Source organism: Dermochelys coriacea, chromosome 10, assembly GCF_009764565.3.
Source record: "Dermochelys coriacea isolate rDerCor1 chromosome 10, rDerCor1.pri.v4, whole genome shotgun sequence".
Classification (NCBI taxonomy): domain Eukaryota; kingdom Metazoa; phylum Chordata; order Testudines; family Dermochelyidae; genus Dermochelys; species Dermochelys coriacea.
Window position 1 is genome coordinate 77926773 of NC_050077.1, and position 26325 is coordinate 77953097.

At 42.9% G+C, this 26325-nt stretch overlaps 1 protein-coding gene across 1 annotated transcript in view; it reads right to left on the reverse strand.

Moving 5' to 3' along the window:
* The window catches only part of CERS3 (ceramide synthase 3), a 72775-nt gene that overhangs the window by 33693 nt on the left and 12757 nt on the right, over positions 1–26325 (reverse strand). Inside the window, exons 4-6 of the mRNA XM_043494601.1 lie at positions 7367–7582; positions 5641–5758; positions 3946–4064 (exon numbers count right to left, since the gene is read on the reverse strand). Coding sequence (XP_043350536.1) covers positions 3946–4064; positions 5641–5758; positions 7367–7548 — 419 coding nt within the window. The 5' untranslated portion in view covers positions 7549–7582. The remainder of the gene's footprint in view (positions 1–3945; positions 4065–5640; positions 5759–7366; positions 7583–26325) is intronic.

A 26325-nucleotide genomic window follows, 5' to 3' on the forward strand; every position in this document is an offset into this window, starting at 1 on the left:
TATCCTCTCCCTGCACTCTCCCTGGCTGTGGCCACCAATCACCATATGATTATCTCTCAATTGCCATTATGCAATTATTTCTCTTTTGGATTGGCTAATAGTTATTATTAACCAGGTGTAGGAATTTACATAACCACAATATGGCTAAGGAATGTGCACATTTCTCTGTTACGATTGTCTAAAGTAACCCCTCTCTTCTGATGGCCTTTATAGAATGTCTTTCACACTGGAAAAATATTGATACAATGAACATCCATAGCAAATGGCAATTCGATTTCAAGTGACATATATGTATGTATGTTATAGGCGAGGCTAGTAGCACCATCTTATGTTAAGTTTGCCCAACACTTCCCATTGCATAGTCTCTCGCTATTACTGTCAGATAGTCGCATTTGAATAAGAACTTTTTCCTGTCATGGGGCGACTGACCCCTTTAAGGAGAATCAGGCCCAATCTTCCTGGAGCTGCCTTCTGAAGACCTAACTAAGGGGTAACTGACTGCCCCGGGTAGCTACTTAAAGGTTATTTAGTAAGCAAACATCTGGACCTAGTATAAAGGTTATTTCGGGTTAGTGATGGTACTCTCATGGAGAAGGTGCTCCTAGAGAGAAGTCTCCCATAGAGGAAATGTTTGTTCCCGGGGACAGGAAGCCAGTCAGGGGGGCTCACTGGGGAAAGGATCTACAAGGTATGCTCCTAGAGAGAGGAGATTGTTAAGGGAGAGCTACAATTAGCAGGCCACCAGGAAGGCCTGGTCCCAGTAAAGGGACCTCCAAATAGTGGCAGGAAGGCCAACCTGTCAGGAACCACAGGCTGTCCCTGAGAAAAGCAATGGTTGGCAGGTCTCCATAGACCTCTGGCTCTGGGGAAAGATTCTTCTCAAGTAGTGGCAAGAGACCAAACTCCAGGAAAGGAACCCAAGTCAAGAGAACCCTGCTGGTAAAGGACCTGGACAGAGGCAAGCAATGCACTCGGGTGGGACAAAAAGTAAGACTGACTCTGTCTCCCAGCTAAAACACTGGGGATAAAGATTTTACTTACACCTTGTGCTGGCCTTTTCTGTTAATAAATGAGACCCTCCAAAGGGGGCAGTCTTTAGTACCTGAAGGTCTGACTAGACTTCTTTTATACCCCAGGTGAGGGGAAATCAAGGTAGAGGTCAGCCATGGCACCATTTCTGGGATGGCCTGCACTAGAACACCTTCACAATCCTATTTCTCCTAAAGGGCCTAAGAACCACCTTTTGCAAGGTGGTGAGCACCATTAACTACTACTAAAAATCTATGAGGCACTGAGGGCACCACTTACCAACTTGTTTTAGTTCGGAATCAAACTTCTATTGGTCTTGTAACAGAAAAGGTAGAAAACAGCAGAGCTGTTGCAGACTGAGCAAGTTGATGTCTCATTGCCTGATCTTGGTTGACCCTTGGGCCAGGGTAGCTAGCATTTTGCTGAGCCCAATTTTTGGGTTTGGGTGGCAGCCATGTGGCACTTGGTGTTTGTTAAACAGCTTTTATCCAAACCAGGCAAACCAAGCAGATTTGACATGCTGCAGAAGATGAGACAAGATAGAACCCTGATAAGGAAGCTGCCTACACTAGAACTAATCCATAGACTGATACAGAGAAGAGGACTATACTCATGTAAATTAGCATCTGAGACAAGATGAGAGATCTGTAACCTAGGAGAGCATGTATGAACAAAGGCAGCCACACTTTGTCTTGCACTGCCCTGGCTCAAAGCCAGTGACACAGGTGGAGCCAATGAATGGATCAACGTCTTAGCCAGCATATGCAGTTTGCAGGGGTTTGTGCAGTTCCGTCCCCTCCCTCCCTCCCCCCCACCCCAGTTTTCAGCCCATTGCAGGCCTGATTATGTAAAGTGCTGATACCAAATCCTGTGAAGTAAATGCTTAACTTTAAGTATGTGAATAGTCTTGTTGAATTCAACAGGCCTATTCCTGTGCTTAAAGTTAAGCATGTGTTTAAATGCTTTCCTGGATCAGAGCCAGAGTGTTCAGCGTCTTGTGGGATTGAGTTCTTAGACTCTAACCCTGCAAAGATTTATGCATGCGAGAATCCCATGGACTTCCGTGGGAAAGCCCATGTGCAAGTCTTTGCAGGACTGGGACCGCAGTTTACACTCAACTGTGTTTCGCTGTGAATTTGTAATTTGAACATATCCCAGAACCCAGAGCAAAACTCACTCACAGGTTCTAATGAAAGACAATGGAATTTACACTCCTATATTACTAGACTTATCTATACTAGTAAAGTTTTGCCAGCATAATTATTCATTTTGCCAAAATTGTTATTTCAGTAAAAGCCCTGATATGGATGCAGTTATATAGACATAAAGGTGCCCAATAAAGGCACAGATTATTTCAGTTCCCCCAAAGCAGTAGAAACTATACTGCTATGAGCACTTTACACTAGTATATGTGCATCCACCCAAGGAGTTTTGGTCACTTTAAATTATGCTAGTGTAGTTAAGACAGTAAAAGTGTAGACAAGACCTTAGCTGCTTTTGAAAAATCTATTTTAAATACTTTGTTTGTCTTGGCATTATGTGCACACAGGTTTTGTTGTTGATGAACATTTTTGTTATTCAAAATGATTTATTAATGTCTGATTTATGTGAACATATTTCAGTTTATGTTCACAAGCTGTTCTCCATGAGTAACCAGTATTCATGCTGTGTCACTGGTCACTTAATTCACATGCTGCTGTTTCTGCTCCGATAGGACCCCTAAACCCAAAAATGGCTTTCAAGATAGCAGCATAAATATACATTTGAATAAGGACTAACAAGACTTTCTCTTTCAGCCCACACTTTTTGTAAACAAAAGTTTGTTCCTATTCTCTGCAAGATTCCATTGACAGCAAGTGCTGTAGCTGCATCTTATGAACAAATATCAAGCACAATGAAGAATAAAAGAGAAGACTTCAGTGAGATGCCAGGACAAATTCTAAGCTGCTTCAAGAAAGAAGAGTAACTGCTGAAGTAAAATATCAGCCCATCAAACTGGAGACAGATGAACAGAAGACACCCATTTGCTTGCAAACCTAAAAAAACACCTGATAAGAAAGAAAAAGAACTTTTTTTTTAATTATTATTTTTTCGAGTTCTGGTACATACTATTTGCTAAGCATTTCAGTAAAGATTCAATAATAAAAATATTATCTATTAAGTGAACTGATATTAAATGGCACTGAATGCATATGAAAACGTATGCACATACATATTAAATAGCACATCGGTAAGATTTATCCAAGTGAGAGGAGTCCAGAATTTAGTGTTGTCACAACCATAAAAGTTTTCATCCCATCCACTGTGAAACATAGGACCTACAGAATTGGGAATTTTTTTTTTTACAAAAATAAATCACTACTGAAATGTAACTAAGATGCAATATTCTACCATATTATTTTTAAGATTCAAACGTCTCCCTAAATCCTGCCTGGAAACCCATTCCATTTAGTGGAACATGAGAGGCAGGATTTGGACTTTACATAGCACTCATTATAATGTTAATCCTTATGATGGTTCTTTCATTAACTGCCATGACAACAAAAATAATTGGGCTATTCCAAACAATATGGGCTAGGGAATCCCTGGCACCAGGCAAATGAAAAGGACCATGGTGATTTTATCTGCTCTACCAATTTCCTGCAGTAGGGCCTTGGCTAAGTCCTTCACTTTCCTATGCCTCAGTGTCCCCATCTGTAAAATGGGAATGTTAAAGGGATCCCAAAAGCTACATTGTCAAAAGTGACTCGTGATTAGAGGAGCTCTGCTTGTCATACCTTTGAGGCCAAAAAGCTCTACACACCTACAGTAAATGAGCCCACTTAAGGGGAACTCAAGTTGGGCACCCAAAATTAGTAGCCACTTTTGAAATATGCAGGCCCACAATAATCAAAACAGGTAGTTTTCTCTTCCTACCAAGCTTCCTGGAATTTCCGAAGCATCGTTGGGAGCTCAAGATTTCGCCGTCTCCTAAACCACTTTTCCACCAAATGAACTGTCCAGTTACACTTTTTGGCCAGGCCTTGCATCTCAGACTGCAAAAGGAGAGAAGCGTGTCAGTGGCAAAAAGTAACATCTACATCAGGTATCAGCTCCACCGACTTTGTATTTTAAAGAACAATGTCCTGAAATAGGCAGGTCAGTCAATTTTTTTAAAATACAAACCATTAATGTGATCTATTTACAGTTTGCCTGATAGCTTTTGGATCTAATTCCTGAACATTCATCATTGACATGTTATCTGTCAGCTATTCTCTGTAAAAAGGACACTGATTCGCCCTTCGCCATGGACATATTGTGCAGTTTTATGATGCAAGCTCCTTAGGTCTCATGCATGTAAATGAAGCAGATGTGAGTTTTACAGGCCTAGAAGTAGAACAATTGTCTTTCTGTTCGCCTCAGAGGATTCAGGAAGTTAACATTTGTTTTTCATCACTGCAGCATTTACTGCTATGAATGAGAGATTTGAGTGGGGAGGATTTGGTACAATGCCATGTAACTTACTCATTGACACTCTGGAAGCCACAAAGTGGCTTTAGCCAATTACAACTGGTTATTATATTGTGTAAAGTGAGGGAGGACAGTCTTGTGGTTTAGTCACAGGCCTGGGAATCAAAGGAGATCTGGATTCTATTCCCAGCTGCAAAAAGTTGCTGTATGACACTTTCTCTCTGCCTCAGTTTCCTCATCTGTTGCACGGAGATAAAATAATTAAAACTTGGCACTTATCTTCAAAGATTAATCCTCATGACATTCCTATGGTAGATGGGTAATTATCACGTTTGTTGTAAAGGATGGGGAAGTGAAGAAGAGAAGTCTAGCTACTTGCCCAAGGTAGAGGCGTTTGCATGTGCAATTTAGGTCTGATGCCATTAGCATGCCCCTCTTTGGCCATACCAGGCTAAAGAGAAAGTAAGGCAGAGTAGTAGCTAAAGAGAAAGTAAGGCAGGTAGAGCCAGGAACAGAACCTTGAAGATCCAGTTCAGTTTGTGGTTCTAGCCCTTACTCCTTTCTCTTAGGTATGGCAAGTATATATCCACTGGCCATATTAAGAAGGTGAGCGTTTTCAGACAAATGTCCATGCTGCGGTACATCTCTCCCACGAACAGACTGCGTTTGCAAAATGCTGGAGTCTTATTTTAATTGCTCTTGTTTTGGTTTCAAAACCAACCACACATTATCAGAGGTATTTTTATCCCACATGCAGCCTATGACTAAACACAGAAGAGTCAATCAGACGGCTTCCAGCCTATTGTTTCAATTTTATTCCTTTAAAGTATAGCATAATATTGTTTTTAACAGACAGCTGTCCATTGCTGCTTTCTCCAACTGGAGTTGGAGATGGATTATTGATCTTCACCAGAAGTAACATTAACAATCTGACCTAGAACAACATGCCAAGAAATTACACCATTACATTTTATTTTATATTTTGGATGCTGTATACCTTGCCAGCAGGGTAGTAAAACAAATCCAAGTGAATTACATCATGAGCCGATCAGCTGAAATCCATCCCTTGGATGCATGATGTCACTGTGGATAGCTGATTGAAACATTAAGAGTTGGGATTTTCCATCCCCCAAAGCACCTTAAAAGAATTAGAATCCTTACTTGGGATGGATGTTTTGTGCATTTTCGGAAATAATTCTCTAAAATAGCATTTGGCTGCGGCTTCACTCGTGTTACATTCTTTATACCTAAAGCTTTTGCTAGAGGTATGGCAATATATCTGAAAAAGACAACAGGAAAGATCTCTCAAAATGCACAATAGTTAATGGCATTCAGCTTGCCCTCGAGGATGCTAAGGAATGAAATCTGAAACCTGGTTCATCTGTCATAGAAGATGTAGAACATTCATGAGCATCTTCAGCAGAGCTGCCTTAAGAAAAAACAATGGTATCCATACAGCAGAAGCCTGGTTCAGCAGAAAACGGCATCTTACTGCTTGCACAACTGCTCGATGGATGGTTTTTAAATAAACATGGCCCTGAAATGCTGTACATTGCAAAGAAAAGTTCTTTGCTCCTCCATCCCTAAACTTTTCAGAGGCAGGCTGGGCTGCTAGAGGGGGGATGTTACGCAATAGGCAAGGCAGCCTAAATAGAAAGGGGAGCTCTCCTCACATGAGTCTGAGGAGGAGGTCGAGCTGTTGGGGAGTGCTGCTTACCCATGTCAGCGGGAGGACAGGGAGCTAATCCCTTCCAAGGCTGTCTCAGCACCTTCCAGTCAATAAGGCACCTTGCTTATTAGGAGGGTCACCATCAGCCAGCTGACGTTCTCTGTGAGGTGTCTGGTTTGACAGACAAATGGCACAGCATCTCTCACAGCAAAGGAGGGCAGAAGCAGCTGTTTTCTGCTGCACCTCCCACAGCTGCAGAATGTGCTGCGGGCATGGCTGACCTAGTTAGGTATGTCTCTTTGGAATAAGCCCTCTCACCCCTGCTGGTGTCCTGCTTAAAGTGAGTTCTTATTACCAGAACAGTGGTCAGCGCCTTCCATGTTCAAAAGCAGATACACTGCTGGCCAGCTGGATGGCTAATTGAGCAGATGAGCAGTTTCAAAATGGCAATGAAGCAAGGCACAATTGGGCAAGCATTTGCTTGGGAGAATAAAGACTCTGATTGGTTATAAACATAGAATTCAAATAATTTTTGATCTTGAACACAAGTGATTTTATCTGGTTTTGTCTTAAGTTTGTCCAATTTACGACTTTCCAAATAGCCCCATTCTACCCTGAAATAGTTATAAAAACCATACTGATAGCATTTTTTTAAACAAAAAGAATAAAGTGTAAAAAAAAAAGTCATCTTTGCTATACCTGCATGAAATGCTCACGCAGAACTTTGCGACCCCACCAGAACATGTAGGTTTGCTACATTTTGCACACATGGGATATCTCAATCCTACAAACCTGATCTGAAGACTCAGGGAGAGGAAGGAGGAATTGGACCAGTGTGAGGTAAGTAAAGGGCACCGAATATTTTATGGGTTGGTTTCATCTAGGGGGGAGGAAATTATGGTCTCTTCTCAAACTCCAGCCTCTAAATATACCTTCAGGAGCAATCACTTTCCACTTTTGTAAACTGAGCTTCAGGATTCAAACTGTGAAATTGCAGGTGGTGGAGTGTTACATGACATTAATAATGGCAAAATTCCTATAAACTTCTGCTACATTTATCACCTGCTATGTTACCTGTATTATACCTTTCTAGTGTCACCATTGGCTAAATCCTTCTTTCTAAAAGGATTCACAAACAGAACTAAACACATTTTAGTTTGCTAATATGCTTGGAGCTGAGGGGAGGAAACAAAGTGAAATTACATAAAAGTTTCTTACCTTTCTATCAAGAATCGGATCATCAGCATCACAAAAGCGTATGGTATCGTGGCATATAATTGATATGGCTTTGGAAAGACAATGCCATCATGGTCTTCAAGATCTGCCCATGTGCAATTGGCAGGTATCCACAAGTTCTCCCACCAGAACCAGCTGTTGAGTGTCTTTAATACATGTGCCATGCTAAGCAGGTAGAAGAAGAATTTCAAATTTATCCTGACATTGAAGAGAAACCACATGTATATCAATAGCAAATAATATATTGAGAATTATTGTTCAGAGTATGTGGTTAGGATTAATAAAAAATAATGGAAAATGGAAAATTAAGGTGTAAATTGGTGTCACTCCATGACTTCAATGGCTCTATACTGACTTATACCAACTGAGAATCTGACTGGTTGTCTATATGAGACAGCTGCAGGAACAATTTCTTGTTTAAGGTAAGCAAGGGGTTAACTTCTGCCTAGCATCTCTCTCCTCCTGCACAGATGCTCAGATGTTTGGAAAACAGAGATAGCAGAAAGCATTTGGGGAAGCTGGGCTCCATGTTCAGGATTACAGAACTAGAATGATGCCTTAGGCTGGGGCATTTTCTGTTTCCTTTTTCACTTATGTTATCTTATTTTGAATTATTAGTAAGTGTTGTCCCTTTGGGAAGAGACCTTGCTGACTGCAATTTTTTCTCTGTGCTGGCTCATTTCAATTCACAATAGCTTAATTAATAATCAATCAGATCTACCGAACCCACATTTATATATCTACAACACTTGTGTAGAATACGGTTTGTCTAAATTAAGTGAAAGATAAAAAAGCAGAAGGGAACCCAATTCTGAGGATGCTAATATTTGGTTGTCAAGTCACTCCTGCTTAGTAGGCCGATTGCAAAAGACCCCTGGGTCCTAATTCTGCAAACACAGCTGTCCATAGTGCCGAACACCATATTTTCAGAGAGCAGCCCCATAAAATAGAGCTGTGCCGAAACCGGCTATTTTGTTTTGTGGGAAATTCTGCAATGTTGTAATTTGCCTTAGTTCCAAATGGGAAGGAAATGACCGCACCCCCCCACCCCATCAGAAATTCCCACTAAATTAAAAGTTTGTGAAATTTTGTTTTGGGTTAATTGAAACATTTTGTTTTGATAAAATATAGGGTGTTTTCCCTGATATTATGAATAATATCATAAAATAAAAATAAAAAAATTGTTTTCAACTAAAAAAGTCAAAACAAAAATGTTTGAATAAGGTCAAAACGCATTGTTTCTACACAAAATTTCACCAGAATCGACACTGCAGCAAATGTATCCATTTAATTTAATTGAATCAGCATTTTCAGATGGAAAAGTGCTCTGTTGGGAAAATTTCAACCAACTCTAAAGTGTGGTACTTCCTCCCCATTGGGATGGTTTGCAGTCTTCAGGTTTTTTTCAGAATTGAATGCTAAGAGTTTATGCCATTATTTGCATGCTGAAGATTGCATGTGAGCTCATGTCTCCTCAGACATGCCCATTCTCCCTTCATACCCAACCCATTTTTACTCTGTACAACTGTGAGTAAAGGATGGTTCAGTGCAGAGGATACCACCTAGTTCTTAAATTTGCACTCATATGCAGCTTCTACCTGCACTGGCTTTGACACGCAGCCTAGCATATTCACGCAAACTTTCCAGATTCAGATCTGAGTCCATTTCTGAGATGCATTTTTACTCAACTGCAAAAAGTCAATTTATTGTCCATCCATTTTTAGATGCTTTCTTAAAAAAGAGAGCGATCACTTCTAGAGCAGTGGTTCCCAAACTAGGGTTCATGAAATGTTACAGGGGGTTCTCAGGAAAAAATTCCTGACGGTTGGACAGAGCTGTCCCTAGGGACCCCGGGCAGCACGGGGCCAGCAGCCCGGAGCCCCTGGACTTCCAAGAGCCAAGCAGATCAAAGCAAGCTTCTCTATCGCACTGAGGAGATTTAAACTTTCAGACTCTTTGTAAGAAATGGAAAGGGAGGTGGATGTTTTTTGCTTTTTTAAAATTAAATAGGCAGCTAGCATTGTTTTTAAAATGATTATGAAGAACAAGTTTAAGCTTTGTTGTAATGTGTGTTGTTTGCCTGGACTGCTCAAGACCTGAATGCTTGTGTAGAAAGAACTCCGAGTTAGGTTCTTAAATCCCTTCATGCTGTTTCACATCTGATACTCCTTGATGAAACATAGGAGCCTTGTCGTATAACAGGCTTATTCATAGTGATACCAGCTATGAAAGTGAGATCTTGGAAGAGTGTTACTGTTTTCATAATGTAATAAAAATACTGTCATGATAAATAATAATTAATAATAAATAGTGTGTAATAAGCATGTCATAAAACAAATTTTATATTTCCAAGATCACTGCTTTTACAATTTATACTCAGAAAATCCCTGGAAATATTCATTTTTAGGACGGGGTTCGCAAGACTTGACATTTTAGTGAAAGGGGTTCACAGGTTGTTAAAGTTTGGGAACCACCGTTCTAGAGCCTTCCAGCAGACCTGTGAAACAACTTGTGTGTCACAGGACTGTGTCATATGGAGCTGTGGTAATCCAGATACTTTTCATGAAGTTACTGACCATACACAGTAGTCCGTATTGAAACATTAATAACTTACCCATTTAATATTTTTAAATACCAAAAGGGGATTATAAAAATCTACAGCCTGGATTGTGTTGGTATATATTTGTATGTAAAAATTAAAGGAGGGGAGGGGTAATCATTGTTGTTCCTGGGCAGAGAATTTGTATGCTGAATTTTGGCCGACAGCAAATTTTTATTGCTGAATTATAAACTCCTAGAAGTAGGGATTTATAATATGACTTAACAGGCTCTTAACTACAGCTAGCAGGCGCCATGATAATGAAGCAGAGGTTTAAAACCTGATATTTTAGTTCAGACGTAGAGGCTTAAAGACTATGATGAGAGACTCCATTATACAGTCGTTTTCCCGAATGTTGGGGTTTGTTTTTTTTTTTAAGCAGACTAAATTGCAAACTGTCAAAAGCTGTAACAGTTTACAATGCGCACTAAAAAGAGACCAGTCTGTTGTAACAGTAGAAAGAGAGCAAAGTTCCCCCCATGGTCTGATGCAGCATGGGTTTTATACACCCTATATATTGATGACAGAGTATATCTTTATACTGGTTTCAGAGTAGCAGCCGTGTTAGTCTGTATTCGCAAAAAGAAAAGGAGTACTTGTGGCACCTTAGAGACTAACAAATTTATTAGAGCATAAGCTTTCGTGAGCTACAGCTCATCCGATGAAGTGAGCTGTAGCTCACGAAAGCTTATGCTCTAATAAATTTGTTAGTCTCTAAGGTGCCACAAGTACTCCTTTTCTTTTTATCTTTATACTGGATTCTTGGGATTTTAAAATTGCATCCTGCCAGTACTGTGTGCAACAAGAGATCCACTTCCTGGACACTACGGTGCTAATAAGCGATGGTCACATAAACACCACCCTATATCGGAAACCTACTGACCGCTATTCCTACCTACATGCCTCTAGCTTTCATCCAGATCATACCACTCGATCCATTGTCTACAGCCAAGCGCTACGATATAACCGCATTTGTTCCAACCCCTCAGACAGAGACAAACACCTACAAGATCTCTATCATGCATTCCTACAACTACAATACCCACCTGCTGAAGTGAAGAAACAGATTGACAGAGCCAGAAGAGTCCCCAGAAGTCACCTACTACAGGACAGGCCCAACAAAGAAAACAACAGAACGCCACTAGCCATCACCTTCAGCCCCCAACTAAAACCTCTCCAACGCATCATCAAGGATCTACAACCTATCCTGAAGGACGACCCATCACTCTCACAGATCTTGGGAGACAGACCAGTCCTTGCTTACAGACAGCCCCCCAATCTGAAGCAAATACTCACCAGCAACCACACACCACACAACAGAACCACTAACCCAGGAACCTATCCTTGCAACAAAGCCCGTTGCCAACTCTGTCCACATATCTATTCAGGGGATACCATCATAGGGCCTAATCACATCAGCCACACTATCAGAGGCTCGTTCACCTGCGCATCTACCAATGTGATATATGCCATCATGTGCCAGCAATGCCCCTCTGCCATATACATTGGCCAAACTGGACAGTCTCTACGTAAAAGAATGAATGGACACAAATCAGACGTCAAGAATTATAACATTCAAAAACCAGTTGGAGAACACTTCAATCTCTCTGGTCACTCGTTCACAGACCTAAGAGTGGCTATCCTTCAACAAAAAAGCTTCAAAAACAGACTCCAAGGAGAGACTGCTGAATTGGAATTAATTTGCAAACTGGATACAATTAACTTAGGTTTGAATAGAGACTGGGAGTGGATGGGTCATTACACAAAGTAAAACTATTTCCCCATGGTATTTCTCCCTCCCACCCCACCCCCCCCCCCCACTGTTCCTCTGATATTCTTGTTAACGGCTGGAATTAGCCTACCTTGCTTGTCACCATGAAAGGTTTTCCTCCTTCCCCCCCCCCCCCCCGCTGCTGGTGATGGCTTATCTTAAGTGATCACTCTCCTTACAGTGTGTATGATAAACCCATTGTTTCATGTTCTCTGTGTGTGTGTATATAAATCTCTCCTCTGTTTTTTCCACCAAATGCATCCGATGAAGTGAGCTGTAGCTCACGAAAGCTTATGCTCTAATAAATTTGTTAGTCTCTAAGGTGCCACAAGTACTCCTTTTCTTTTTGCTACTGTAGCATTTAATACCTTTACTGTTTTAGGCCCAGATGCAGCAATTCATTCCTTTTCAGCGAAGCATTTAAGCACATGCTTAAGTGCTTTGCTGAATTAGGGCCTTAGGGTCTGAGCCACAACCCACTGATGTGAATGGAAATCTTTCCATTCACTTCATTGGGCTTTGGATCAGGCCCTTAAGTTTAAATTGTACACACATATGGATAGCAAACATGAGCAGCAGAGTATAATGCAGGGGGCTTCTGCAGCACTGGGAAGGCAAAGGATTCATCCAGTCCCAACCAGGCTGTGCAGGAGCAGAATAGAGCCCCTGAAGTTTCTGGGCTGCTCTAGCCCTCACAGCTCCTGTCTCCCAGCTTCACAGCAAAGGCTGGTGGATCCACACAGCAGGAGGTTTATGGGCCCTGCTTCTTCTCCTCAACAAACCCAAATCCATGGGAGCATGCAGAATGCCTCTATGAATGGGATTTGGGGCATATCCCTGTGGCACAGTTCTCCATTTTCGCACCACAATTCAAACAAAATACAGACCCTTCCATTCTGCTCGGAAGTGCCTCATGACGCCAAACAAATATGCATGCAACTTTTCCTGTGCTAGACGAGGCAGGTCCTCTGAAATTCCTCTTTTCTCCCCCAACAGGCAGTGGTGAGCTGGAGCCGGTTCACACCAGTTTACCGGAACCGGTTGTTAAATTTGGAAGCCCTTTTAGAACCGGTTGTCCCTCACGTGAGGGACAACACATGAGGGACAACTGGTTCTAAAAGGGCTTCCAAATTTAACAACCGTCCAAAAGTGGTGCCTTAGGCGCCGACTCCGTGGGTGCTCCAGGGCTGGAGCACCCATGGGGAATTTGGTGGGTGCAGAGCACCCACCGGCAGCTCCCCACCCTGCGCCCGGCCCCAGCTCACTTCTGCTCCGCCTCCTCCCCTGAACGGGCCACCCCACCCTGCTTCTCCACCCCCCCCCGGAGAAGCAGGCAGTGGCGTCGCACTCAGGCCCAGGGAGGCAGAGGTGAGCTAGGGCAGGGGGGTGCGAGGAAGGTCGCCCGCACCACAGCAGGTAACCCGGCAGGGTGCAAGGGAACTGCTCCCTGTCCCAGCTCGCCTCCGCGGGCCTGAGCGCGAAGCTGCCACGTGCTTCTCAACCCCTACCCCCCCAGGCTTCCCGTGCCAACAGCTGATTCGTGGGAAGCGGGGGGGGGGGTGGAGAAGAAGAGTGGGGCGGCGCATTCATGGGAGGGGGCAGAGCGGAGGTGAGCTGGGGCTGGGAGCTGCCGGTGGGGGCTCTGCACCCACCAAATTCTCCCCGTGGGTGCTCCAGCCCCGGAGCACTCATGGAGTCGGTGCCTAAGGTGCCACTTTTGATGTGATCAGTGGGGGGAGCAGTTGCACCCCCTACTCCCACCCAGCTACGAGCCAGAGGGACCTGCCAGATGCTTCCTGGGAGCTGCCCCAGGTAAGCACCGCTGGGACTCCCCACCTCGCCCCCCGGCAAGTCCCTCTGGCTCTTAGGGGCGGGGTGGGCACCCACTACGGTGGCCCACGAGACACTCCTGCCCGGTTTCGGGGGCAGTCAGGGGACAGGGAAGGGGGGTGGGGGTGGGTCACGACCCCCTGGTGGGGTGAGGAGGGAACCAAATTGTTAAGATTTTGGCAGCTCATCACTGCCCACAGGACCCTTCCACCAGGCAAGTAATGCTAGATGCAAGTCCATGAGGAACATATTAATATTACTCTGTGCTTTGGTGGGGAGGGGCAGGGTAGACACTTGAGAACCACAGAACAGTCTCTTCCACCAGGAAGCTGCTCAAGGCACTACCTTGGCCTGAAAGTCAGGAGTCGGTCTCTGATCTCAGCTCAGCACAACACCATGGTCCATCTGGAGTACTAGACTGTCTAGTAGTTTTATCCCTTAAATTTACCATTTGATTGGTTTTTGGTATCCTAATAAAAACACCCTGCCACCACTGCCTGCTCCATGTTTGTTTCTGTTATGCCAGGCACCATCTTCCTAAATCCAGTGGAATTTTGAAAACTCCTCCCTCTAAGTCCACGTAAGAACTGTATCAGACCAAAGGTCCCTCTAGCCCAGTATCCTGTCTTCCTACCATGGCCAATGCCAGGTGTCCCAGAGGGAATGAACAGAACAGGTAATCATCAAGCGATCTATCCCATTACCCCCTTGACACTTTATTTTTCCTTTCATCAAGCTTATGAATACATACAATTCACCTCAGCTGCCCCCGTTATCCTCATCCACCTTTGCTCACCAACTCTCTCTCTCCAAGTACTTCCATGGATGCACAACAGCTGCTCCCAGGAAATCTCCATTATAACCTTATGTTCTAATACTAGAGCCCAATTTATTTTTTAAGCCTGGTCCCAGTACCCTGCCTAGCTTGCTCTTTCTGCGTGTGCCCCATGTTGCAGCACACAGTCCATACCATGTGCCTTGTTCACCACCCATCACCAGTAATGGTGATCCTTTGTCTACTTCAAATCAGTATTTTGACTGCTTTTGTTGTTGCCACCAGTCACTTTGGGTGATTTTTGCCCAGTAAAGACTGAACGGTGGCTTTGAAGGCAGTGAGATGCTGGGGGGGAGGGAAGGGGAGGGGAGTGGAGGGAGGAGGGCACACCCTGCATCTTAGCCAGCCCCTTTGCCTCTGGTACTCTTTGGAGGCAGGGTGGGGCACATGCAGCATTTCTCGTTACACTTGTTCAGAAGGTGTGTAAAAGACCTCCACTGCCCTGAAGTCCAATCCTACTTCCCAGTAACAGGAATAAGAGCTTTGCCATTGACTTCAGGGCCCTTGCAGAGCATGATCTCCCAATGAAACATACTTTGCGAAGCTGGAAAGTTCTCTTGAATCTTAGAAATTAAACACATTCTATTAGGGAAGCAAATCCACCCCTGCCAGTGAAAGGCCTTCATCTCTGGCCTCTCTGGTCAAGTTTTAATGACCTGCTGCAAAGACAGGAAAATCAGGACTGATCAGTTGAGGAATTTCAGACTGGCTCTACTGAATCCTTTCTGTAATTTAAGCATGAAGCACATACGCAGCCAGAGAATACCAAAGTGATGCTCATTTTAAAGATCTATTTCTTAGACTTCTTAAGATGTTCTGTTAAAACATTTTCACCTTGTACTTTTAATAGATTTGGCAAAGGAGGCCAGGTTTTGATTTGCCTTAACCTAATCAGTTGGGTTTCCCCAACCAAAGCCAGGCACTGTTTGGAATCAGGGTCCATTGCATCTGGGCCACCAAACTCTGTGGAAAGTACAGGTGAACAGCTAGGATTTTGTCCTCTTTCCAGAAAAACCAGAATGGCTTTACAAAAAAAAAAAAAAAAAATCTCGGTTGAGCTACTCTTTTGCAAAGCAAAAACCAGACTCAGGGATAGGTGATATTTTATCCAAACCAAAGTTTGGGGGAAGGGTAAGTAAGAGTGCCTTTCCTTAGCTTTTAACATAGTGAGAAGGCATATAGAATGCAGGGGTTGCATAAGTAGGGGCAGGAAGCCATGGCTTCTCTAAGGGTCTTGCTAGACTGCCTACGGGGCAGGGACAGAGACAGAACAGATCCTGCAGACTACAGAGTGATCAAAGAACTAGGAAGGTTAAATTATGTGACAAGACCGGAAAAGCTGGTACAGGGACTTAGTGGAGAGCAGATATGACTGAAGTTTCCCAGATGCTAAGAGAGAGAGTGAAGCTACTCCAAGCTATTAATCATCAATGCAAAATAGGGAAAGAGCTGGGGGGCTAAGACTAAACAGGACACAGATTCACCAACCACAGCATTTGCTACTTCAGACAAGGCAACAAATGCTACAAAGGTGCTGCTTGTTGGGTTGAGCAGCAGACTTTGTGGTCTGCTAACACCAGGCAGCGTACATCCGTCACAGTAAAGGATCCCAGGGTCTATTGTTGATTGCCTTTATGATTCCTGAACACAACCACTTAGCAGGGGAAGAGAGAAAAATGTTTTGCCCAAACTCAAATTCATGAGATTATACAACCTCCTACTATGTAAATAGGTACCTTTAAAAAAACCAAAAGCTCAACAAAGACAGGCATTTAGAAAATATTCAGGATTATTAATGCAGTGTGTCCCGATCCTAATCGGCTGATAGGATAGTATTCATGCAGTGGAAAGTTCCAACAAAGTCAGTGTCACACTATCAAGTCTTTCAAATGCACAATGGTACATGGGAACTTGAAAGAAACGAATACTGCACCATGCCTGGTGTTCATTGTAAGGAGAATACGAGCACGCGCCAAAACAACCACAAACCTAGAGGACACAAATCCAGATTTGTTATTGTTTAAGTGCGAGGCAGTATCTTAAGCATTGAAAGCTGCAATGTACTGTCCAGAAGAGTCAGGGCCTGATTCAATGCTCACTGAAGTTAACGGGAGCACTGCCTGGGGTCAGGTCCATATACCCTAGTGGATGACAGGCAAATCTAAAATAAAATCAAGTTCCCTTCCACTCTGCACCATTGCCTTTTCGTTCTCACCACGGCTTCCAGATGTTGTCCATGTTCTCTCTTTACTTTACCCTTCCCCTGTCCTGTTCCACTCCCCCCACTGCACTCCACTCTGCTGCCACGAGTCTTGCTGCCTTCTTTCCTCCTATCACTGCAGCCATAGCACCTCTCGATTGCCTCAGCTCACCCATGCTTGTCTCCACCCCCTCCTCTGGCAGTACACGTTCCACACAAGCCTCCTATGCCTGCTCCCTTCCTTACCTTCAGCCACCTGCACGGGCTCTCTCCCTGCTAATCTTCTTCCCATCCCTCTGCTCTCTGGTTTCTAATCTTCTTTTCATCCCTCCCACTCCATACAGAACTCATGCCCCATTTCCAAATAGCGTATTTCAGTTTGCGATCCACCCCCTGCTTCCTCTTCCTTCTCACTGAAACCCAACCATCTCCCTCTGACTCTGCTTCAGAGGTTGCCCAATCCTTTGGGGAGGTTCTCTCCCACCCTGAGAGGTGTATACCCTCCACATGTTGACACCCTTTGTCTTTTCCATACTTTCTCCTCCCTCCCACCAGCCTTTTCCTTCTCTGAAGTCTACTCCATCCAACTCATCTCTCCCCTCTCCTAACATACATGGGCCTTAGCTCCTTTCCTTCCTTCTCTGGCTTTGATGCCTGGCTCTCCCATTTCTCTCTCATCTCAGTCTCCCCCTCTAACTTGAATTCACTCCGTATCCACACTGATCACCCTTCATATCCCACTCATGGCCCCTCTCTCACCTATTTGTGTGACCTGCAACGCTAGAGTGACTCACCACCTCAGCCACTGCCTCTCTTTCTCCACCACTCCTTCATGCCATTCCCCATGTACCAGGCATGCCATTGTAATCCTTTTGTGATCTCCAGTCAATTGGCCTCGAGGCTTTCAGGTGCCTCTTCTCCAACTACCTTTGTTGTCTCTTGACAATATGGCTCTAACTCCTTCAGCGGCACCCTTCTTTCTGGAACCCAGCTAATCCCTTAAAGAACTGCTCTCCCACTCTTCACACTCTCATACCAGTCCCCAGCCTTGCCTCTCCTCCTGTACTGCAGATTGGCTCTGGAGACCGTTTTTCTATGGGTGGGACATTAGGTTTTCCCCAGTGAGTAGCTAAGGAGGTTCTCGATGCAAGCTGAATCCACCCAAGTCAGAGATGATGCTGGTGGGCAGAGAAAGAGATTCTGAAGAGTTCACAGAAACAGAGGAGTTTCCTTTGGTTCAGGGTATACAGGGTTAATGGGTCAATTCAATCTGCAGTTTAGGAGTGCTCCTGGATACTACTCACACAACAGCAGCCGCAAGTAACACTTTCTCGCATTTCCAGTGGGCAGGGGACTCCATCCCATCCTAACTGACAAAGACTTGGCCTTGGTTATACATACCGTTGTCTCCCATGAGCTGCACTACGATAATGCAATATAGGTATATAGGAAGCCATCAGCCCTTAGGAATCTCCAACTAGTACAGAACACTTCAGTGTCTGCTCAGCAACAAGGCTACTAGGAATGCATCAGACTTGTTCTCCGCTCTCTTCATGGGCTTCCCATAGGGTACTGAGTCAAGTTCAAGTTCTCATTCCTTATCTGCAAGGCCCTCGGCCCAGCATATCTAAGAGATTACCTAAAACTTGGTATGAAGACCATGGTTGACAGTTGTGCTCCTGAGGCACAAGTGAACTTTCTGCCTTAACCAAACCAAAGCCATCCACTCCCCATACAGTCCTCTCCCTGGAGAGAATGCAAGAGAGAGAGTGAACCAAACTTGACAGATATTAATCATGTTGCTTAGTGCACTTTGGAGGCACTCAAATACTACAGTGATGAGGGCGGTAGAAGAATCTTCACAGAATAAGAAATAAAAGAGTTGATAAACTTGGCAGGATTCTAGAGGATTCAAAATGGTCCAGGCTCATAAGAACTGAGGCACAGCTGCTGAATGATGTTCCTTAGTAAATCTCTAAATAATTGTAAAATGGTGAAATTTTTACAACACAACACTGCCAAATGACAGTTCATACTCCCTCTAGCAAGCTTCTGATACACGACTAACAAAAGAAATAGTCGAGTCATGTTTGGCCCAAAATTAAGATTTAAAAAATGCTTTTACAAAATCTAAGGCCAAGAAAAATAGTTCTGGGAAATTAAAGTAGAATAAAATTTAAAATTATTCCAATGAACAACAAAACAAAAACAGACAAAGCCAAGCACACACACAGTCCTCTGTCTAATGTACAAGTTCAGCATTGCAGCATTGTTCTTGTGCAGGAGAATCTGACAGTGAAATTGACTCAAAACTAATGACTACATTTCCTTGTCCAAACAGAGACGTGCAAAAAATAAAAGATAAAACTAATGTTCTGACTTTTAAGAAGTTCACTGTCAGGTGTCCCTTTCTCTTGCCTTTGCAAAACCCTTTTCATTCGGTTCCCTAAACCCAAACTAAGCCACCATCTGTTGGATCAGTTACAGGCTTAAATCTACCAATCATCATTTTCAGTGGCTTGACTGACTTTCAAAATCCTGGAAGTCAGTAGAGCCATTGAAAATGATGTTAAAGGTAAATTCAATTGCTTTCGCATGGTTATTCTGTATTCACAGAGGGAAACAAAAATGACTAGGGGACTGGAACACATGATTTATGAGGAGAGGCTGAGGGAACTGGGATTATTTAGTCTGCAGAGAAGAATGAGAGGGGATTTGATAGCTGCTTTCAACTACCTGAAAGGGGGTTCCAAAAAAGATGGATCTAGACTGCTCTCAGTGGTACCAGATGACAGAACAAGGAGTAATGGTCTCAAGTTGCAGTGGGGAAGGTTTTGGTTGGATATTAGGAAAAACTTTTTCACCAGGAGGGTGGTGAAGCACTGGAATGGGTTACCTAGGGAGGTGGTGGAATCTCCATCCTTTGAGGTTTTTAAGGTCAGGTGTGACAAAGCCCTGGCTGGGATGATTTAGTTGGGGAATGGTCCTGCTTTGAGCAGGGGGTTGGATTAGATGACCTCCTGAGGTCTCTTCCAACCCTAATCTTCTAGAATACGATGATCTTTTATTAGGGTGGCACATAGTTCCCTAAATTCACATTTGAGCTTTAATTCAACTGCATCGATTATGAATGAAAAGACAATGTCTCATGGGTAAAAAAAATTTCCTGGGGTTACAGCACCTCTTACAAACATATCCATCTCTGCGCCAAATCCTATTCACCTTCCACCTGCTAAATAAGAGCTTTATTTGTACATGCAACAATGCTAGACCTACCACGTGAGCAAATAGCACCAAAATGCAAGAAATGATTTCACTAGTCTAGGGAATAATTACTTTCCTCTTTAGTTTGACAAAGCACCTGACTCCATGTCATGTGTTTGCAAGCATTCCAGCGTCAGATTTGCCAGGGGAGAAGGTACAGCACTTTTATTAAAAGTCAGAGAATCGGCTCTTTTGGATTGACTGCAGCTTTTCTAAAAAACTATTTTGTACTGGGCATGCTTAGACTCTTAGTTCAGTGACACATGCACTAGCACCTTGATGCCTACCCTAACAATAAAAGCCTTGCTCACTCTTCTAATTAGGAGTGCAAGACAGGCAACCACCTCCCAAGTGCTGCCTTGTGGCCAAGGGGTCCATCAATGGCACCCTGCCTCTAGGGCCCTTTAAGAAGAACTCACTCAATCTAAAGATAATTCAAAACGATCCCCTCCTGGGGTCCAGTTTACTGAATCCTCAAGTGCATACGAGCCATAGGCCCCAACCTCAGTTCAGTGTCTCTCTACTGATAATCCAAAAACAACACACAAATTCAGTCTCCATCCCAGGTTCAGCAGGGCACAGTCCCATCTTCCCAAAGGACTATCCTTCTGCTTCCCAGCACCTAATGCCTGCAGTTTGCCCTTTTCCACATTCCTTTCCAGCTGGGCCATTGCAGTCTTTCCCCTGTTATACAAAGGTGCCTCCCTGCCTGGAGAGCTTTCCTCACTCCTGCTTCTTGAGCTCCCCCACCCCCCCTTCCTTCCCACTGAGTCAGAGCCCTGAAGGAGCCTTCTTGCTCCTTCTGCCATTTCCTGGGTGTCCCCCCTTGTGCCCTGCTCCTTTTGTTCTGGAATCACTTGATCCCTCAGGTGAGTTTCATCCTGTAATCAGGGCTGGCTTAACCCTGGGTTCTCCAGCCAATGGGGCAAACCACACCTTGTTACAGGGAGCATAAAACCCTCTTTTATCCTGCCTGAGGTGAGCAGAGACCTGTTACTTGAAGTGAGCCAAGAGTAACGTAAGGCACTATTGGGGCGAGGTTTGCTTAGCAATGGCAGTAAACCTTTACCCCAATTCTCTGCGCCATTCACAGTGGTTAATTTATCAGAATAGCTCCTCCTGATGAGGCAGCCATGAGGAGACAGCCACGCCAATGCCCCAGACCACACAGGCCATGTCTAATCATTCATTCAGATAGGAGGCTGCAAAGCAGTGGAACAATATTTAACCTAATTGCTACAAGGATTAAAAAGCCCTCGTCAAAAGGATGAATAAATGATAAGTGTCTCACCTCAACTTTTGGCTTTGAGCAATGAGCAGGGTTTGAAAAGTCTAGGAGGCCCTTGGGACCAACCAACTGCTTGTTGAAATGACACTTATCATGGAGAGATGTCTGAAGCAGAGCTAGCAATAGCATTGCCAACCCCAATTTTTTTTTTTTTTAAATGTCAGGCCTCAAAAAATCATGAGATTGGCTTAAAAAGAAAGATGATGAATACAATAGATGATCAATTCTTCTAATTTGCCTTGACTCTACATTTCATGCTTCCAAGATTTTCTTTGCAAATAATCTTTTCTCCTGTACCATTGCAGTTAATGGGAATCTTACCATTGACTTCAACAATCACAAGAGCAAGGTCTAAGTATGTGCTTTTTTTTTTTTTTTTTTTAAACCCCAGAGTGAAATCTTCCCAGGTTTTGGTTTAAGAGTTTATTCTAGAACAGAGCAGTTCCATGTGATCTAAACTCGCTCCCTCTGGTTGTCTTCCCTTCACTGTTGGCTGGTTTCACTGAAACATCCTCCCACCATCACATTTTAAAATTAATTTCACCATTGATCATTTTTATGTTAAAAATATAGTCCCAGTGGCCATTTTAGTGCCAATCAAATTCAATCTGAAATGGTGATAGTTCTGTGCATCTGTCCATCAGAGCGGCATGGCCCAATCTGCATCCTTGGCATCAAGTGTCTCAGGTTTAGATGGATCATCTTTTTTTGGTTGACAGTTGCATAGTCTGCACTATGTTCTCACATGTGAAGTGCTGAAATGCAGGGTGATAGCTCTGAACCATCTCCAACTTTATTTGAGTATGCAATCGCTATGTTCCATTTAAATTTTGTTTTCAAGGGATCTATGCTGCAGCATGGATAACACCCTGAGGAACATGCAAATATAATTGCTGGCAGAGCAGAGTAAAACTGAAAGTAGTCAAACTTGCTGGGTCTCTTATGATGGGAACAGTAGAAACTAATATGCAAGCACAACAGAGCTGAGTTATGATTGCTGTAGGATCTCTAACTCCAAATTTCCTTAACTACTATAAAATCTGAACTATAGCTTTTCATTAATAGTTTCATTTAATTATGAGTCAAAAGATTTTTAATGTCTTTTATTACTCTATTGCATTACCTATTATTCGATTACTAAGGTAGCGTATATAAAGCAGTGCTCACTCAGTAGCAATTGCTATAATTAAGACAGCAGCTCAATTTTTATTAAAAACTTTCCCTGTTTTCACATGTGCAAAACTTTTGGAAAGAGTCCCCCCTTTCAGGCTGAAAATTTTCATGCTGTGTCTCTGCCCAAAGATTCATTGTTCTAGAGCATTTGACTATATCCATTCTGCTAAGTTAGGAGAGAAAAAAAGTGAAAAAATTCAACTCTCGCTACACTGTACTTAACACAGCTATGTCAAAAACCAGCTACTATTTTAAACTTGAAATAATGCTGGATAAGGAGTATGATAAAAAGCCTCTGGACTGGTTTTGAGCTAATTTAATTACGGCGTTATGAACAGCATGCTCTGTAGAAAAAGTGGTTAATTACACAGGTAGCAGATTCATAATAGGAGTCCTGTATGTTTGGCCAGCCCCAGAAATGCATGCAAATTGGTTCACGTACCTACCAGTAGAGTTGGTCAACATTTATTTAACGACAAGAGATGTGTGTGGGGGAGAGCGGGGGGGGGGGGAAGTAGGGGTGTTCATTTTTTTTGTCAAAAGGGGCCTTTCCTTCCCCCAAAAAATTTCACGAAAACTACTGATTTTTTCATTTTTCCCCCTTTTATGACATTGAAATGTTTAATTACCATAAAAGTCTAAGTTGCTTTTGAAAATGGGATTTGGGTACTTTATTTTTTTTTTTTTTAAAACCAGACAAGTAACTTTTTGGTCTCCATTCCTGGTTTAAGGCACGGGCTGGGAATCACCCGTTGCTCACCCAGTGTGGCAGAAAACAAAACACAGCAGACCAGGCAGCAGACAGTAGCTAGGACATTCACGACATACTACTCAGCAAGGCGACGAAGATGGATCCTTAAAGTTTTACTCCAGATTATTGGAGCCGACATCCTTTAAACCAGAGTGGGGGTGCTATCAGTCTGAAAAAATAGGTCTAGAGACTCCAATCTAGCTCCTGATTTGGGGATGGGAGGAGCAGGAAGGACAGTAGTGAAAATAAAAAGAACAGGAGTACTTGTGGCACCTTAGAAACTAACAAATTTATTAGAGCATAAGCTTCTGTGGGCTACAGCCCACTTAACTGGATACATAGAATGGAACATATAGTAAGAAGATTATATATATATATATATATATAGTGTGTGTGTGTGTGTGTGTGTACACACACACACACACACAAGGTGGAAGTTGCCATACAAACTGTAAGAAGCTAATTAATTAAGATGAGCTATTATCAGCAGGAGAAAAATACTTTTGTAGTGATAATCAAGATGGCCCATTTAGACAGCTGACAAGACGGCGTGAGGATACTTAACATGGGGAAATAGATTCAGTATGTGTAGTGACCCAGCCACTCACAGTCTCTATTCAAACCCAAGTTAATGGTATCCATTTGGCATATTATATGCCAACCATCAACTTGGGCCTGCCTCACCCTACTCATTTGCACTGAGAGCTCCGTGGGGCAGGAAATGTATAATTATTCACTCAGGGAAGACTGGATGCTCATTTGCACTGCTTCTGCCACACCAAAATCAAGAGTTTGGCCAAGCCCCCTGTGCATTCCTCCTAGAAACTCTCCTCAGATTCCTGCTGGCTGTCCTCTCCTCTGCCAATACTTCTCCGGCCCACACAAAAACCAGCATGAGGGGGAGACTGAACATACCTGGTACAATAATCCAGCTATTGTCTAGCCTTCCCTCTATGTCATAGCAGCTGACTCCCAGCTCTTACCTCAAATCAAGATGTAGGCTGAAGGCCAGATCTGCAGCTGACGTAAATCATTGCAACTCCCAACATCAATGGTGCTATGCCAGTTTACACCAGCTGAGGATCTGACACAGAGGCTAGGAAATTACAAAATCTATCTTTAAAAAATAAAAATTAAAAAAAGTACAGGCCAAAAAAAGTGTGTGGGTTTCCTCATAAAAAGCTCTCTGCCGGGGCATGCAAAGTGGGATACCATCACTTAGCAAGTAATAGTTGTGGTAACTCATTTCAGTGTGTGATTCATGGCAACACCTATTTCAGCTCTTTAGTCAGAATGATCTTAATATAGAACAGACATCTTGTGTTCTGACATTAAATCTACTTTTTTTTTCCCCTGCAGAACAATTTTCTTACTTTTTTTTTAAAACAAAAACCTCATAAAATCAGCACCACCTTTTTCATGTGACTTGAATTCAAGTATTTTCCTAAAACATACAAAAAGAAAAACAAAAATCTCTGTGTAGTTAGTTCACCGAGTTTTCCTGTTAAAAAAGACTTTTCACTCCTTGAATTTAAGAATTTAGTATGGTCCCATTAAAACTTCATGGGATAGTGATCAAACAGGTAAAATAGGAAAGGGGCAAAAGCTGTTATTCAAACCTTTATTCTCTAATTTAAAAAGAAAACACATTGCAAAATACAAGAACCATCTCCAAATGAAGCAGTCATAAAATATAAAAAAGAGTTTTCAAATAAGGGCTTGCTAAAACCTATCCCAAACATCTGGCTCATTCAAACACTTTGTTTTAAGTTGTGTTAGTAGAATTCCTGCTACTTTTCTTTATGAGCCAGACAATATTAGAGACCAGTGCATGCTAACAACTCAGATCCTCAATATACAGTGTGAAAGGAAAAAGTACCTACCTTTACAGGGTTTCAGTCACAGACCATGCTAGTGTGTTAGCAAAACACAGGTATATATGCTGGCTACTTTCTCATAGGTAAACACGCCCTATCTGCAGAACGCCTTCAAATTCTTCCAAGACCCACCCAGTAAAGCTGCAATTCAAGATTTCCGACTGAGGGCAATCCTGATGTTGTGCAAAACCACTGGATACAACTTTTGAGTAGTAATGCAGACTGTCTTCACTATTTCTCGTTTCAACATAGTAAAGGGAGAATGGTTCTAAACCTTATGGTGTATCTGTTTCGTTGTACATCTGAACATTTCTCTTCTCTCTTCTAATTTTGCTCTACACACAAACACAAGGATGATGTGCTGGTAACACAGAAAAATAACTTTGCAATACCCAAAACTGCACAGACATGTGAGCATAATTAGATAATTGTGTACTCCAGGGTGGATTTGAACATGAACATTGGGAAAGGGCCTCCCCTTTTTCTGACTATATAATGGAACACTTCATGGCTCAGTGTCAACGAGATACTTTACAGAAACTAATTCCATAGTGGGGTCCAGTTGCTTAGGTGGTATAAACTGCCATAGCTTTATTGATGTTGTCATGGTTCCTTCCCCACTCTGAATGCTAGGGTACAGATGTGGGAACCTGCATGAAAACCTCCTAAGCTTACTTTTACCAGCTTAGGTTAAAACTTCCCCAAGTACAAACTATTTTACCCTTTGCCCTTGGACTTTCACTGCTACCACCAAACGTCTAACACCGGTATTGTTATTATTAGGAAAGAGTTCGTTTGGAAACATCTTCCCCCCCCAAAATCCTCCCAAATCTTACCCCCTTTTTTCTGGGGAAGGTTTGATAAAAATCCTCACCAATCTGCATAGGTGACCACAGACCCAAACCCTTGGATCTTAAGAACAATGAAAAAAGCAATCAGTTTCTTAAAAGAAGAATTTTAATAGAAGAAAAAGTAAAAAAGAATCACCTCTGTAAAATCAGGATGATAAATACCTTACAGGGTAATTAGATTCAAAACATAGAGGCAAAACCTTAAGTTATAAAAAGACACAAAAACAGGAATTTAACTGGGACTTGGTCCTGCTTTGAGCAGGGGGTTGGACTAGATGACCTTCTGGGGTCCCTTCCAACCCTGATATTCTATGATTCTATGATTCTATGAATATCCATTCCATTCAGCTTATTTTCTCAGCCATTTAAACAAACAGAATCTAACACATATCTAGCTAGATTACTTACTAAGTTCTAAGACTCCATTCCTGTTCTGTCCCAGGCAAAAGCATCACACCGAGAGAGAGACCCCCTTTCTTTCTCCCCCTCCAGCTTTGAAAGT